The sequence below is a fragment of the Astatotilapia calliptera genome, chromosome 7 (assembly GCF_964374335.1).
Source record: "Astatotilapia calliptera chromosome 7, fAstCal68.1, whole genome shotgun sequence".
Lineage (NCBI taxonomy): Eukaryota > Metazoa > Chordata > Actinopteri > Cichliformes > Cichlidae > Astatotilapia > Astatotilapia calliptera.
The window spans coordinates 35,228,146-35,245,960 of record NC_137428.1 but is presented as its reverse complement, the minus strand read 5'-3'; the positions used below and the strand labels follow the sequence as shown (position 1 = coordinate 35,245,960).

General features: G+C 40.4%; 1 protein-coding gene across 1 annotated transcript in view; it reads left to right on the top strand.

Annotated features, from left to right (window-relative positions):
* cacna1bb (calcium channel, voltage-dependent, N type, alpha 1B subunit, b) overlaps positions 1-17,815 on the top strand; it is a 157,877-nt gene that overhangs the window by 43,268 nt on the left and 96,794 nt on the right. Inside the window, exons 4-8 of the mRNA XM_080303293.1 lie at positions 8,654-8,757; positions 11,213-11,328; positions 11,433-11,489; positions 12,715-12,717; positions 16,574-16,663. Coding sequence (XP_080159419.1) covers positions 8,654-8,757; positions 11,213-11,328; positions 11,433-11,489; positions 12,715-12,717; positions 16,574-16,663 — 370 coding nt within the window. The remainder of the gene's footprint in view (positions 1-8,653; positions 8,758-11,212; positions 11,329-11,432; positions 11,490-12,714; positions 12,718-16,573; positions 16,664-17,815) is intronic.

Below are 17,815 nucleotides of genomic sequence, written 5' to 3'. Positions count from 1 at the left end.
TATAACTCTCTCCTACATCTGGAGGTGTTCTAATGCACTAAATAGAGATAACATGGGAAAAGACACACACACACACCCACAAAGGCAAAAGGCAATCTGAGTGGACCAAGGGACGCTGCATCCTCCCTGGCTAACAATAATGAGCATACTCTGGCTTGTCTGCCTTTCTGACTCTGGTCATTTGTAAACTGAAATTCATGTTTTATTTAGTATGGCCAAAAGCTAGTGATTGACCCAAAAAATTAATTAGGAAAGTTTTTACTGAAGAGACAGAGCAAGGGAGCCAAGGGATTTTACACAACCAGAAGTCGTTTTTTTTTTTTTTTTTAACCAGTGAAGTCGCCTTCTGGTGACCACTAAATAGAATGGAGATTTAGGGTATTTCTACATTGCTACCACTTTTAAGATGTAGAAGCCATTTCCATCTTGTGTTTTATCTATTACACCCACACTAGTCCATAAAGATCACAGGCACTGCAGGCACAGTTTGTGTGCCCTTAGTTGCCAGAGTCACTCTCATGTTCACGTGTTATTTGTTTTTGTTTTTTTCTGAAAACTGCAGCAAGTCCAGCCCAGCGGAAGCTCCAGTAAAAAAACATGATGGGGATGCAGTGACAGCACTGTTGGGTAATGAAAAATGAAACAACCAATGTGGTGACCATAAACCTCAGACTTCTCTGGAATCATCACAAATATTTCATATGTTTAGTTTCACTCAGTCACATTAGTCTACATTTGCACATCTATTATAATCTTCTTTTGAAGTTCCCACGTCAGATCTTTAATATCTTTTGCCCAATTTAACCCCTGCCTTTTCTTCTCTCTCACTGTCTCCAAACGTGCCATCCCCCTCTTCTCTTCCTTTGTCTTTGGCCAACAGTACAACAGTTTCTACTGGTACCCTGTTGACTGGAGGCAGTCATTAATGATCCAAGCCCAGACTAATCCAGTATTACCAATGAGCCACACATTCAATTTGCAAAGAATTTACGCCAAGTTCACAATTTTACACCTACCAGATTGAATTATAAAACACAACTTTTTGGTAAAGTGATGAAAAGAGAGTCTGTGGCAGTTTAGAGTTTTTTGAGTTGTAACTAGGGCTGTGCGATATGACCAAAATCTCATATCCAATATAAGAATTCTATCGTCCCGATAACAATATAAATCACAAAAATGTAAAATTTTCTGTAAATTCTTTAAACTTCAGGCAGCTCGACTTGCAGGAAGTGTTTCCAGCTGCGTGTCATGTAGCTGGAGTCGAGTGTTTTTAACAGATGCATGAAACTATACATTTTTAGACATAAGTTGTAACGGCCGCCGTTTTCTTTGTGAGTATTTATTACACGGCGTGCTGCGGGGAAAAGCCTGTTCTAACGTTTGAGTCTAAGGTTTATTTTTTAGCACCTGGCGGCTCTTTTTTACTTCTCATCCGTAATTTCAGTTTATTTTGAAAAGTCTCAACAGGATCTTGAGCTTTATTGTGAAACGTTTATGTGGAACATAAACAAGCGGACACGCGATGCTGTTACCGTCGTTGTTGCTAACCACAACGCATAAAAACAGGCGCTTGTCCGTCCGTAGTGTGGTTATATAAAATATAAGAGAAAGAGAGAACTTTAAGAAATTAATATAGCCACAACAGTGACCATCAAAACGATGAAAAAATATTGCCGTAAACAGTTTATTTTGCGACACCACGAAACAAACAATAGCGTAAAATGAAACCATAGATGTTTTTATATTGTCATCCGATATATATCGTTATATCGAACAGCCCTAGTCGTAACTGTAATCAGAGTTTTTAGAAGACATTTAGAAGACACTCTGTAACTGCCACGGTAATAAAACTGACCTCAGTGCATCATATTATGTATCACAAGCCTGCAATATACTACTACAGGTGAGCAATACATCAAAATGAAGGCTGAGTTTAAAGATTGCCAGTCAAGATGACCTCTAAATGTTTGAACCTTCTTTTACTTGCAATATTTGGCTGGTTAGGTTAAAAAAAAAAAGGAGGTAATTTCTGAAACCTATTACTTCATGCTTCACTGAACTCAACTGATTTGAGTGGAAGAGAAAACATGAAAGGAAAATCTTGTAAGGTTTATACCGAGAGAATTTAACTAAAGGTGGAGGGAAAAGAGATGCAGAGAAAGACATGAAGATTGAGTGATAAGATGATGAGACGGTGATGAAATGCTGGAAATGCTGTAAAAGATACGATGCCGTGCAAAGCAGCGAAGCTTCCCTCAGCCATTTATCCTGGTGTGTGGGCGGCTGCTTCTCTGACAGCCGAGACAGAGGGTGTGCTTCTGTACATTTGTGTGCGTTCTTCTCACATTCTCGGGTGCATAATATACATCTCCTGCCTGCTGATTCAGCCGCCCCGAACCTCCCATCACAATTACAGCCAGTGTGTGGCAGCGCCGCGACACTGACGTCTGCAAAAAGTCACCGGCCTCAACAGAGCCCATCAGTCGGCAGGTCTGTCCCGAGCTAACAGGCCGCTGTGTGGGTGCTGACTCCCAGAATCGCCTTTGGGGAAAGTAACATGACTATTATCCCCATTGTAGCTCAGTCACTGTGAAGTACAGTGTCATTTTGGGACATAACCAAAAATGATAATAAAACATCCAACTACACATAGCTGATGTATTGGAACCCTGTAAGCCTCAGAAAATGGGGGAGAAAAAGCCTTACAGCTTACATGAGGCAACATTATAATTCAGTAGGAATCATATTTTAGCTACCTGATGATTCAGTATTTCCTTCTCATTCATCATAATAATCTTTTGATCTGGTTTTTGTGTTGCGTGTCTTGAAACTGAACCAAACCGTAAATATTAACTTCGCAAATCCAAAACAAATACCTTACAGTTTTTCTCAAATGCTAAAACACATTTCACAAACGTTTCCACCATGTTCCCCAATGTCTAAATACAACACCCTTTTCTAAAGCTACATAAACACAACAAAATGTAAACACTATACACATCATTACACACTACAGCAAAAGAATTGAAAACACAATGCTCAATTTGTGAGAAGGTTCTTTTCATAACTGCCAATGCATATTTTTAGAAACTATACAGTAACGAATCGTCGTAGATCTCTGTGGGGGATTAGGCATTTAGATTTGTGAGTTTCATATGAAGAGTATAAATCCATAGAAAATCCTGCATGTACGTACACTACTGTAACACAACTCAATGCAAAAACAGAATCTATTGCACACAACAGTACTCTTGAAAACATGATCAGGGTGTGAAGATTTTTTATTTACGTTATTCACACCACACACACACCACAATCACTGTGCGGCATGATGTCGCTGAGCTGCATCGAGCCACATCACCTCATCCACATCGCAGGCTATATTGTCTCTCGCCAGGCACCGCGGGAAAAACACCCTGGAATGGCGAATCCATCCTTGGAAGGCCTCCGCTGGGATGTCAACACAGGCCAGCTCCATTGCCCTTAGGAGGTTCTCTCTTGTGTATGGCTGTCTGTCATACACCTTCCATCTCCATGATGAGAAGAACTCCTCTATAGGGTTCAGGAAAGGGGAGTAGGGTGGCAGACAGACGTTTAAAAAGTGGTCACTGTTGGTGGTGAACCACTCTCTGATTTGATTTGTTCTGTGGAAGCAGACATTGCCCAAATGATCACATAAATGTGATGTGCGGGCCCAGGATGGTGTTGGTGGTGGTCCAGGAGGATGTGTTTTAGCTCCTCTAGGAAGGTGAGGAGACGTTGGGTGTTGTAAGACCCAAGGACAGCATGCCGGTGGACAAGCCCCTTCGAACCCATGGCCGCACAAAAAGTAATATTATCCCCCCGTTGGCCAGGGACCTCAGCGATGGCTCTTTGGCCAATGATGTTACGGCCTCTTCGCCTTCGTTTCTGCAGGTTGAAGCCAGCCTCATCCAGGAAGAGGTACTCATGAGGTCTGGCCATCGTGTCCAACTGTAATATCCTCTGTGAAAATGTGAAAGTGCACAGGTGTTCAGAACAACAGTCAATCAGGTAGCACAGTATTGTCCAGAAGTAATGTAGGCCACTGAGCAACACAGTATGTCCACTAACTGTACTGTGAACATGGATGTATACTTACTTGCACATACTCGTAACGTAGGTCTTTGTGTCGCAGAGTTGCGCTCAAAGGGAACCCTATAGACCTGTTTCATCCGCGTCTTTTTGCGCCGGAGAACTCGGTCTATTGTGGCCAAGCTGACATCGTCAATGCTCTCAAAGTTGACATTATCGGCAATGACTTTGTCTCTGATCTCCCGGAGTCTGATGAGGTTGTTCCCACGAACCATATCCACAATGAGGGTTTCTTGTGCCGCTGTAAATATGGCAACCCTCCCACCTCTATGTGGCATTCTTTCAACTCTGAAGAAAGAAACATGTGTTGTCAATTGACATGTGTTAAAATACAGTCACAACTGATTTGAAACCAATAGACTACTTTCACAGGTTTGTAAAACTGTATTGTGACAAAGAAAGCAATCGAGTACAATACCTGGTGTGTTGTCTGAATGCCCTGATAATGGTGGCCACGGTGAACCTACTCAGGTTTGGATGGACTCTTAGTTAGGGCTGGGCAATATGGCCTAAAATTCATATCGCGATATAATTTGAAGCATGTGTGGTAACGAGATATATCACCATATATTCTTTTCTTCTGTATAACGTATTTTCCACACTATAAGGCACACTTAAAATCCTTTTAATTTTCTCAAAAATCAAGAGTATGTATGAATTCTGGTTGTGCTTACTGACCTCGAACCGATTTTGGCGTGCAGAAATCTGTTAAAAAATATTTTAGTACAACTTTGGTAAGCCACACTGCTTGATGGATTGTCAGAGCATTACGGCTGCCGTAGTGAGGAGCTTTGCGGAGTAATCTGGGTCCAAAACTCCGTCTTCTTCAGGTCATAAAGTCAAACGAACACTAAGAGTTAAAAACGGTCTAAATTCTTTCATCTTTAATTAAATCATCAGAATTGCTGCTTTATCGGGTGTAACAATTAAGTTTTACATCCATGAAAACAGAATTTATTAAATTTAACGGAGTTAGAAGTTAATAGGAAGTTAGCTCACTAGTTTCCACCTAAACATTTCATACCATGTTCTGACTGAGAGATTTTTGAAACTAATTCAAACGTACAGCTCTGCTACCACTTCCAACATAAATGAAGACAGAAAACTAAACAGCAGTGGCGTTTGCAGGGTTACTGAAGTTGGACTACCTGGTATATAATGTTGTGCTACGTGATTGCTAGCGACACAGCTATGTTAGCATAACATTAGCACAGTGAAGCTGGAGGATGAACGCCAACTTTTTTCCCACTCGATAAAAGTTAACGTGAGGGATTCTGGTGGTCAGGGACAAATGCAATCGCATAGCAGGATGCCATACACGGGCCAAACTTCAGTCAGGAGAATAACTGAGATTATTCATCCACAAAACGAGGCTAGTTATTAATATACTGCAACAACATGGGAATAGAACAGCTGCGAGAAAATTCAGCATTAATGAATCAATGTTACGGAAGTGGAGGAAGCGCAGTTTTTGGCTTTCCCCATATTTCAAAAGTGCTTCATCTCTTTGCTATGACTGTGGCCCGCCATAATTTGCAGATGATAATGGTTTTAGCCGCTGCGATGCTTTCGACCAAAACAGGCGCAGCTTGATGACATCATCAACATGCGCTATCGCGATAGAGCGATATACTCAAAATCTCTATCGTTGGCCAAATTTATATCGTTTCTATCGTATATCGTTTATATCGTCCACCCCTACTCTTAGTCCTGCTTCAGCCATTGTCATGCCATGGACAATGACTGTTGCTCGCATCTCGTCCGTAATGATGGTGCGAGGTTGTCTTGCTCTCCCTCCTGGGCCTCCTCCTCTTCCTCGTTGGCCTGCTCCTCTTCTTCCAGGGCCAGCTCTTCTCCCTCCTTTGCATCGAATTCCTCTTCCCCTGACTCTGCCTTCATCCATTGTGTTTGTTTGGACTCTTCAGCATACTGTGCACTCTGAACTTGCTTTTATACATGTGATCACAGCATTAGCAACAGGTGTCTTCAATTTTGAGTCGTTGTGTGTAATGAATGATGCCAGGTGTGTTCATTGTGTTCAGATATTGCTGACTGTGGCAAGCATGTTGCATCACATGTGTCATGGTCCTGGGCCATGTGGGCCCAGTATTCTTAGTTTTCATGTATTTTTGTATTTTGTTCTTTATTTAGGCCATGCTTCCTGGGTTGATCTGTTACGTTGTTCCTTATGTGTTTTCCCTTCGTGACTCTTACCCCCTGTGTGCCCCTCTGTGTATTTATGAGCCCTCGTCTCTCTTTGTGCTTTATTCTATGTTTTCCCCAGCCCGTTATGTCTGCGTTCTCCCCGTGCTCTCTCTCCTCCTGTTTGAACCTCTGTGTACTTCCTGCTTTACTTTGCCCATCTCCCATCAGTGTTACGTTCACTCCTGCCGTGTCTTGTTATGATTATCAGTGTCACCTGTGTTCCCCGTGTGCATCCACTTCCCCTGATCATCCCTCATGTGTATTTAGTCTCTGTGTTTCGTACAGTCTGTGTCGCGTCGTCTGTGTTCCCACCCTCCGTGTTTCCATGCCCGGTCTATTGTATTCCAAGTCATAGCCTTACCTTAGTTTATTCCCAGTTTAGGTTTCTGTTTAGTTATTGCTCTTGTGCTGCCCTTATTCTGGTTTGCTTCTTTTGTATTCATCAGCCACAATAAAAGGCTCGCTTTTGTTTAAGTTCACTTCCTTATCACTCGTGTCTGCACCTGAGTCCTCCACGCACTCTCCACTCGGTCCGTCACAGCGGACCGTGACAACATGAGCTTTCATTTGAGAATATGAGTTCTTTTGCAACTTGTGTTTTAGCAAGGAAAGATGTGTTTAGATTTATGACAACGGAGGATTGTCTCCTGTGAATTGTGTCTTCATGTGACATGTGTTTATGATATTGGTAAATGATGGCTAGATTTAGTAAATGTGTTTAGACAACTGGTCATTTTGTTTAGAGGATTGGCTTTTGTGTTTTAGCATTTGAGAAAAACTGTAAAAACGCTAAAATAATGGTTTATCATCTAATCTGAGCTGTTGAGACAAACTCGTTTTACTTTACTGATAAAAATAACTAAGGAAATGATCTAACAATAAATGAGGAAAGTCCAAAAACTCGGCATTAATGACTGCATTAATATGAACACAGTACTTCATAATCACAGGATCCTATAGAGTAGTAAGTGTGTGTGTGTGTGTGTGTGTGTGTGTGTGTGTGTGTGTGTGTGTGTGTGTGTGTGTGTGTGTACGTATGTACCATGTTTAGATATTTTTGTGAGGACCAAAAATGGGAATGCTAATATGTGGGGACCAAAAGTCCCTTATGGGGGAAAAAATACCTGTCCCTGAGTTTGAAGGTTTTAGTGTCAGAGCTATAATTAGGTTAGGGTTAGGCCATGGCATTTATTTTCTATGGTTAGGGGAAGTGGCTAGGTAATGCTAGAGAAAGCATGCTAGGGATGGCATAATGTCAATTGGATGTCCCAACTAAAACATGAAAACAAGTGTGTAAAAACAAGTGTGTGTCACAAATCACAGAGCAGACAGAACTAAATGACCATAAGTGTAGATCCTAATTTTTTAGCTTTTCTTTTATGTTTCATTGTGGGTCTGACCATCTGCACTAAGCACGGAAACACTGGAAACACAAGTGAACATCTGAGGCTGGTATCTCAGCAGATTAATGCTCGTGATTTGGATTTCAGCCGTCAGATATGCATCTAATGTTCAGGGATCTAATTATTATGTTTGTGTTGTCTGCATTTTGCACCTACCTGATATCAGTTGGTGCCGTGTGCCTTCTTGGACTGGTGATCAGTTTGTGTTTGTGTATTTGAAGTGAGAATATAGAGTCATTTAAATGCTCTGTTTCTCTGTTTGTGTAGGAGCAATTTATTTTAAAAATATAGGTTTCTGTTTGGCATTGATAGAGGACCGAGTTATTTGCATGAGGAACATTAGCTGGGCTGTTTTGGGGGACCCCATTGATATGATAGAGTGTTGGGTTGTTGTTTTTTTCAGTGTTTTGTTTTATTTAATTGAAAAGTTGTTTTTCTGATGAGGCAAGTAGGCAAAAGTTCTTGTTCTGTCAGCCACAGTAGTGAAAAATACATTTATATTCAGAGCTGTGGATGAAAATTTGAAAATAGTTTGAAGAAAAGCAATAATACAGAACCACGTTTATTCAAAACTTTATTCATTAACTTAGTAAAGTGTAGTTACTACCTTACACTGAGCATGCAGTTTAATAAGAAAATGAACAGTCAGCCCAGGTGTCCTTTTGCACTTCTTTTTTCTTTGATTTTTTGTTTTATTTATGAGTTTAATTAAATGAATGAAATGAGAATTTATTTATTTGTACTCCCACTGGAAATAAAAGCTTTGCACATTTTTTTCAGAGTTTGGCAAAGACACTGAAAATGTTCTTGGAGCTTAACGTATACAAACTTTAACTTAATTTGATTTTGAGAGTGCATCTCACAACAAAGCACAGAAGAATTAAATCTACATATACCAGTACTAATGCTAATATTGTTTTCTGTGTGTCCAGACCAATGACGTCGCAGGAAACACTTGGAACTGGCTTTACTTCATCCCTCTCATAATCATCGGCTCCTTCTTCATGCTTAACCTGGTGCTTGGTGTTCTTTCTGGGTAAGTCATATATTACAGGTAAACCTAAAGGGTGAACTGTAGTTATATATTCTCTTCTTTACGATCATTATGTTGTTTGCCTTGTTTGAAATCACCTCTGCCCCTGCTGTTTTTGTCAGGTTGCCAGTTTCTTTCACTGAATTTCAGCTTCTCACAGTCTGTGTCAAAGGATGTGCCAAAATGAAAGAGTGAGACAAAAAGTCAAAGAAAACTAACTTTTAATAAGTCAATGAACAAAAGAAGCAAATACTAATACAGCAGAAACCCCAACTTACGAAATTAATTCATTCCCAAGGGTCTTTCGTAAGTCGAAGCACTCATCGTGCCTTTTGAGTGAACGATAGGCTAATTGCTAACTGCAACAACAATACGTCGTTCAAGTGGAACAGCGAAGCGCAAGTACGGAAGCCAAGGGGGTTGTCACATGATTCGGAAGGCATTGTGGGCCTTCTGGACTCAGCCAATCAGAGCCAGCAGATTTCGTTACACGGGCATTTTGCTGTAACACGGGCAGAAATATTGCCGTTAAGTGCCTTCATAACTTGAATTTTTCGTTAAATGGGGCATTCGTAAGTCGGGGTTCCACTGTACTTGGACAGGAACATGTAGCACACGAGAAAATGAACACAGGGATGACAAACTGTGTGTGTGAGTGTGTGTTGGGGGCAACTAAGAACTAGAGATTGAAAACGCTAAATATAGAATTTTACCAACTGCTAAAGACTTGTGCCCATGTGTCCCTTGTATACAGTATGTATATATTTTTGGTGATCTTATCAAAATTTCCACTAAATAACTTAAAATTTTGAGTTACATATTTCAAGATTTTTTACTTACTCAGAGGTAGCTTAAAATTTACATATCTCAGAACGTAAGCTTTTTTCTCAGTAGTGCAAAAATAAACTTCCATACTGATGTTTGGATCCTCTCATCACATCCATATGACAGGAAATGCTGCAAGCTAATAAGCAGTAAATGGAAGTCTATGTCACTTAAATTATGTGAATGTGTTAGTGGATGCGTTTCTATTAGACTTCTTGAGAATATTTTATAATCTTTAAAAGGACATTAAATTAAAGCTTCTGGCTGTTTCGGTGGCCTGTATGTACAAATAAGTATTTTAGGGCCACATTGTAGCTGTTTATAGGAGCAGCAAAAAATAAGATTATCTTATGGCTTGAAACTGAGTGTTAATCAAGTAAATCAACAGAATATTCAGCATGCTTTTCTATTATCTACTGCTTCTCCTTTTCACCTTCTTCCTCTCATTGTCTTTCCCTGTCTTGTGTAATGAAAAGCCTGTGCTCGGTAGCTTTAATCATCCTGGTCCTCTGCACTCCTAAAGGCAACGTCTGTCCATCTCATTGTGTCTATGGTCACAGAGAGCCCTGCCTCACCTGCCGTGACTCACGGCCTCTTGTCTTTTTAAACTCTTGATTAAAGCAAACATGTTTGATCATTAGTCTGGACGTCGTAAGGAAACGCTGCTTAAAATGAAGCTCTTGAGAAAAATGATGATCCAACAACAGCTAGCTCATATTCCTTCGGTGAAATGATCACTTTGCCCTCTCATCTTCCTGGTTTTCATGAAACTATTAAAAACTATGAACTGTTCAGTATTCCAAATCATGCTTCCTGATGACTGTGTGCCACCAATCCATTAACTTACATTAACTATATACAAGGCATAAATAGTAAAGTAGAGGAAATCAACAAGGTAACAAAATCCTTTGAGCAGGCACTTCTAATGCTGGTCAAAGGCTGTTTGTTAATCTTTTCTTATCTTATTATCGCAATAACACAAGTGAAAAGTCAGACATACTCTAGCACTACTAAGGTTGAATAACTTAATCCCTGAAATGATTCTACTACAGAGGTTGTGAAAAAAAAGATGTCATATGCATACCGCTGCTTTCAGTCTTTATGTTAAGCTAATAGCCTGCTGCTTATAGCTTCATATTAGACCTTAAAACAAGAAAGTTGTGTGCGACAACTGAAAACTGAATAAACATGCTTCCTAAAACAGAACTGAGGAAAAAATACTATATCATACAATTCATTGTTTTCTCTACGTGAAGTGCATATGCTGCCAATAGTCCTATCTCACAGAGCCATGAAACAGCATCATGAGCTTTCTTCTCCACCCAAACATTTCATGTCTGAAAATGTTGGAAATATCTCCTGAGAGTTATGGCTATGCCAGCAGCCTTTTTTTCCTCTTGCATATCCTCAACAGTTTCCCAGCTGTCATCTTAACTCTGACCTTATTAATCCATCTGCCCGAATTGTTTGAACCTCAACTTCATCTACAGTTTATCTGTGTCTTACGTAGATCAATATCTGCTTACATGAGCCAAACATAAAAAAAGTCTTTAAATGCAAACTACCACATGTTAAATGTTAATGCAATCTGTTCTTGCTGTGTATATATAAAAAAAAAAACCTGCCTCAACAGAGAATTTGCCAAAGAGCGAGAGCGTGTGGAGAAGAGACAGGAGTTTCTAAAGCTTCGCAGGCAACAGCAGATTGAGAGAGAGCTCACCGGATACTTGGAGTGGATCTGCAAAGCAGGTTAGACTCATCTTTCAAAAAGCATGGTTGTGTTTAGGGAAAAAAAAAAAAAGGGTAAAAAAGAAAATCCCCCTTTTTTTTTCCCTTTCTCTCTTTCGCTGCAGAGGAGGTGTTGCTGGAGGAGGAGGATGAGATTGCAGAGGAGAAGTCCCCACTGGACGGTGCGTGGTACAAGAGGAAACAAAACCTTCCAGGTGAAAACAGGGCTGAGTATCTGTTGCCTGCTTTACCATGGTCCATTACCACAGGAGGCCGATGGTAAACCAGGCACAGAGACGGTATGGCTCATCGTTTCCATCTCATGACTGCTTTTGGACATCATTAAACTTGTGCACATGGATCATTTTAAAGTCATCAGTCATGGATGTGATCTGGCTCTTTTTTTCACCTGTCTACTTGTTGCATGGACTTTTATGATGCAAATTATTACTGTGATTAGAGTTTTTTTTTTTTTAAACCCAACAAGCTAGCTGGCAATCCTATGGAGATGACAGAAGTCCAGGAACTCAATGCAGCAGCCAAAAAATTGTCTGGCATGTAACACTGCAGCATGTCGTTTTCACAGTTTTAGCCTTAGAAGTGCTGTTGAGCACTAAGAATGAGCACTTCAAGCAAAAGTACTGTAAACTCTTCTTCAGAGATCACACCCCACCCTGAACCACTTTGAAATGACTGCACATATGATTTGAGACATGCAGTTTACACCTCATTTTATTTTATTTGTTTAACTTTAAGATGGCTGTTGTGGTCTTTTGCTTGAATGTTGTTTTCTTTCTTCTTTTCTATTACAGTCTAATCTCACAGTGTCACGTATGTTTTGCTGGTAGTTATTTAGTGTTTTGTTTGTCGTGTTTTTGTGTAATGGTTGTCAGCAAACAGCTTGTAGGGGGATTAGGATCAAGTCCCGCCTGAAGTTAGCAGTGACTATTTGGATCTTTGAAAACCATGAACATGCAGAGTACACAAAGTAGTTGTTCTTGCAATTTTTAACTTTTCATGCAAAAATAATCTATGGCTAAACAGATTTTGTTGTGCAATTCTCAGATAATTAGCATATATCTAAAATCTTTAAGGTTCTTTATTTAAATTTAACCAGTCAGTCACCTCAGTATGTTTAGTCTGTTTCCAGGCTTTTGAGACATTTGCATCATAACACATCAGAATTATTATAACAGTTATTATCAGTTAATATTACTGACAAACCATTAGCAGATTTATGTATTTAGCTTGCTAATCTTTGCTCTTTTGCTAATGCCAAATTAATTGCTTCACCAAATAACTATAATGCATAAACGCCTTGACCTCAAACATACTGAAAATTTGAGGACTATATTCTTAAAAACAGGAAAGAGGTGGTCAAATATCCAGCAAGAATTAAACCAGAAGCTGGTTGATGGTAGAGACATCTGACTGAAGTACAACTTGCTAAGGGACATTTAACCAAACATAGGGGAGGTGTGCATTTGCAGTGTTGGGAAGGTTTGTATTCCACTACGGATTACAGAATATATGCCCCAAAATTTATTTTGTAACGTATTCCGTTACGTTACAATGAGAGTAACGTATTCTGAATACTTTGGATTACTTAATATGCTGTTTACAACTACATGAATGTGATTTATTACTATTATCTAAGGTCCGCAGCTACAAACCGTAGTAAAGGGACCTCTGGCTAATACGGTGGGTTTGTGTCGGGCTCGTAGCCGAAAACTAGTTTTACTTTGTTGTCTGGGTCAAGTTTGCTAGCGAGAGACAGAGAGAGGCGTTGAAAGACTGCTCCAACGGAACTTATTGTTTCGGAGGAAAACACGAACACGGTGTACAGTCGAGTCTTAATAGCTTACTTACAACTGGGCTCGTCAGGCACTCTTCTTGGCTGCAGTGGTTATTATTATATTTACATGCTTCCAGCTCCTGTTTCTGCTCGATGACAACTCGTACTTTTCCACTCTCCTTTTTCTCCCTCCTCGCACTCACAGACACTTAACGGGTATGGCAGTCCATTCTCCCTGCAGCACGGACTACACTGCCCATGAGGCTACATTCTTCAGGGCTATGCCTGTAGCATTCTGCCTATTACCTTAGCACAACAACAACAACAAAAAGGCCTCTCTCACCCAGGAAACATACAAGCTGTGTCCCAAAACGTCGGCTGCACCCTTCGGAGGACCCGGCCTTCGCGCTTCGCGGTCTACGTGGGCCGGGTCCTTCGAAGACCGAGAAGGCCGGAAGTGCGAGGCTGTGAAATTGGACGGTCTAGCCTTCAGATTTGCGTCACCGCTGTGTCGGTGTCCGTCTGCTCCTTGCTATCTAAAATATAACAGGACACTGGCGTAAATTCTCGACCGTCTCACATTTCTGTTTAACGTTTATTCAGCTGTGTGAAAACCCCGGAGGAACCAATAACTTTGATCTCAGCCAAACCAATTTATTCCGGAACAAATAAAACACAGAAAAAAGGCAAACAATTACATTTTTAAGTTATCCGAGTGACTTCTATATCATGTTTAACCTGAGTAATGGTAAATGGCCTGTATTTATATAGCGCTTTACTAGTCCCTAAGTACCCCAAAGCGCTTTACATATCCAGTCATCCACCCATTCACACACACATTCACACACTGGCGATAGCAAGCTACATTGTAGCCACAGCCACCCTGGGGCGCACTGACAGAGGCGAGGCTGCCGGACACTGGCGCCACCGGGCCCTCTGACCACCACCAGTAGGCAACGGGTGAAGTGTCTTGCCCAAGGACACAACGACCGAGACTGTCCAAGGCGGGGCTCGAACCGGCAACCTTCCGATTACAAGGCGAACTTCTAACTCTTGAGCCACAATCGCGAAAGTAGCGAAAGAGCGGGGGTCTGAAAACGATGAAGCCGGGAGTCCGCTGCTCTCGCCGGCTGGAGTGACCATTGAACCCCCCGGCTTGCTATCGAGCTGGTGGGTAACAGACGTCTCCGAAAACATCGGCACACTTTTGCAAATATGCAATATCTTGATAAACCAAGCACATATTTGTAATTTACACAGCTACTTTCTCGCCTGAAAATATGTTAAAAGTTTATTTTGCGACCAACAAAGATTAATAAGACTAATTTTAAAACTTATAGCGGCCGCCATTGTTGGCAGCTGAAATTTGGCTGAGCCGCGCTATGAATTCTGGGATATGGTGGGCCACGAAGGACACAGCCGACCCATCCTTCAAATTCAGGGAAATAAAGGACGAATTTGTAGGAGTCGACGAATTGGGACAGCCTTTGTCGCCTGGCTGTGACGTAATCGGCCTTCAAATGTGGCCTCCGGAGGATGCAGCCGACGTTTTGGGACACAGCTACAGTAGCAGAGAGAGCATCACCCTGTAGCCATGGCAACCGTAACGCTGCCGCCTGGAACAACAGAACATCCTGACCCGCAACAACAGGAAACAGGAAAATACCACCGTGTAATCCATTTATTTCAACAAAGTAACTGTATTCTAAATACCACCTTTTTAAACGGTAACTGTAACAGAATACAGTTACTCATATTTTGTATTTTGAGCCTGTATGTATACTTTTAACTCTATGGGAATTAGATAAAATCCAAAATACATTAAAACCTGTGCACCCAGCAGTTAAAATAAATAGTTTAAGCCCAAAATTACTGTGACATTCATGCCTATGGTGAGTGTACTATGTAAACTTATAATCTTAACTGTATTTGTGCTAATTAGTGGTTTTTACTCAAACAATTACTCTTATTACATTTAACATTAAAATAAAATATAAAATATAGCGCGGAGTGTTACATGAAGTCCTAGTGAACATCTGTAAAATATGCTGTCAGTACAGTGCAGCCTGCTGGTCATGACTGCAAAATATATCAGCATTTATGATTAGCCAGCCATTTGATTGCTAATCATGGTTTCCACTCTGCCCTCTCATCTTCACTGTTCTTTGTCTCTGTCTCTGTCTCTTCCTCATGATGTCATTGCATTAGGCCCGATGTGAAGGGAGGGGTTAATTAGTGGGATTAACAACGATAGTCTGAAGGAAACCTATTGAACCAACACACATACATACATGACGGTAAACTGATACACACACATTTGATACACATGCATGCTAATGACTCCAGCAAAATGACAGTAGTCAGCAGCGTTATTTCCCTCAATCAGTTACAAATGGAGGATTAAAACGTATGAGGCACAGCTTTAGAAACACCGCTCTGATGTTGTTGAAGCAGAAAATATGTATTTGGCATCCGTCAGATGAATGACAGGTATGATTAGCGGAGCACAGTGTCAATCATAGCTGCCCGTCTGGAGAAAAAAAGGATTATAAAACTCTTTATTCTGAAATGATTTACTAAGACTTTTAATGATAAGAAATTGAGGAAATTAGCCTTTTTATAACGTACTCTACAGGCTGGATATTTCATTTATAGATAAAAGATGTGCGGCAGCTGCTTTCAATTACTTTCAAAGAACAGAAATTTGAAAAAAAAAAATTAAAATATAACATCTGTTGCTTTTCTCACAAATATGGGGTTTCTTTAATTTAATCATTTGTGCAGATATCTCCTTGTTTTCAAATCAGTTTGGCTGTTTTTTGAGCTCCTATAAATGAATCATTATATAATGCTTACAACAAAGCAAACCCGCCAACCAAAACATATGTTATCTTAGTGCAGGTACAGGCATTTCTTCAAAAACCGAGTTTTTACAGGTTGATATTTTCATAGCTGCTTTTTTCCCTCTCTGAAGAGGGAACAAAGGTTTCTGGGATTCAGTTACAGAAAGAGATTTGATGATGAAGAATTAGACTTGGAGTGGTCTCAAAGCCGTATTTATTTTCTCAGCCTCCTTCCTGCCTCTCAGCTGCTTTCCCCGAGCAGATATACAGGCGTTTGGATTTAATGAACGAGCCCACCACTCCAACGGCACTGAAGTGGTCACATGACCCTCACATTCATGTCATGCTGGCGGTTTTTCATTCCAAGGCCGACTTCAAGCAGCAAGGCAGAAAATCTCCAAATGAAAAACGTGATTGATGCCTGCTATTCATAGCTCCCAATTAGCTCACCCATCTTCACCACACGCACACAGTTGTTCCATTGGAAAAAGAAAATGCTAGCATTTCTTGGCATAATCAACTTCACTTTCACAGATCTGCATTAAATAATGCAGATGAAGCAGAACAGGTCCTACTGTATCCTCATATATATTATTATCCTTTTACATCCGCGCTGTTCTCTTTACAGTCCTGAAGCGAGGCAAAGTGAAGAAGGGTAAAAACGACCTGATCAGCGCTGAGGAGGGGGAGGATCCTTTCGCAGACATCTCCTCTGTTGGTAAATCTTTTTTTTTTTTTTTTTTTACCCACGTCCACCAGCAGGATACCCCTGACCTTTACATGCTGTCTATTCACAAACACGACCTTTACAATAAACCCCCCATAAAGGCTCATCTTCTACAGTGAACACGTTCTCTGACTCTGTCGCCTCCCTTTATCAGATCAGGATGCCATGTCTCTGCAACATTTAAACACGAGGCCAAAGATCTTAATAATGTATATTATTCTAGCAGCTCTTGGATTCAGAGACCGAATGTCTAAAGTTTCTCCTGGCTGTGGATCACCTTGAGGGCAAAGGAGCATAATTAACTTTTCTAATTAGGCTGTTGAAATAGCAGGAGAATCACCTGCAGCATATTCAAATTATACTTTTTAATATTAAGGGACTTCATGCTTCCCAACAAAGCCAACGTGTAATTGCTTGTCTGTGGGTTGGAAACAGGCATTAGCAGGGTAAATGAAACAATTTAGCTGCCTTCTTTTTTTTCCCCATTATCTGATCTAATGACTGTTTTTTTGTTTGTTTGTTTCTTTAGAAAAAACATTGCTGAGGGAATAGATGTCATATATATTCCATGTCTCATCTCACTGGTTTCACTCATAATGCCTGCAGTTCTGCTGTGCAGCACAGAAGTAGTAGGTGCACAGTTTTAATGAGCAGCTGCAGGTAAATTTCAAGGAGTGTTTAGGTGATTTAATGGTTTGATTTATGTCCCATGGGGAGATTAAAAAAAAAAAAATTAATCAGTTTACATTCTTGGCCATGAACGAGTTTATTGCTTGGGAGCAGATTTAAAAGTGTGTTAAATCTGTTTAGAGCACATTTTTCTACCTAGTATAACAGTTAAAAGAAACTTTTTGTGAGCTTAGCTCAATAGTTGCCCCCAAAATAGCAGCAACTTACCAGTAACTTATTAATACCAGTAACTAAAAACTTAAAAACACACACTGAAGATTAGGATAATATAAAACCAGCAGTCTTAAAAAATGTCTATAGCATGAAAATAGAACAGTATTTCAAATTAAAACAAGATAAATACGAACAGAACTGAGAGCCCTACCCCATGTTGTTCTAAAACTGTTCTATTTCTACATTGACCAAACCACAGAAATATTATTTTATTGTGCATTCACTGAATCAGTTTTGTCC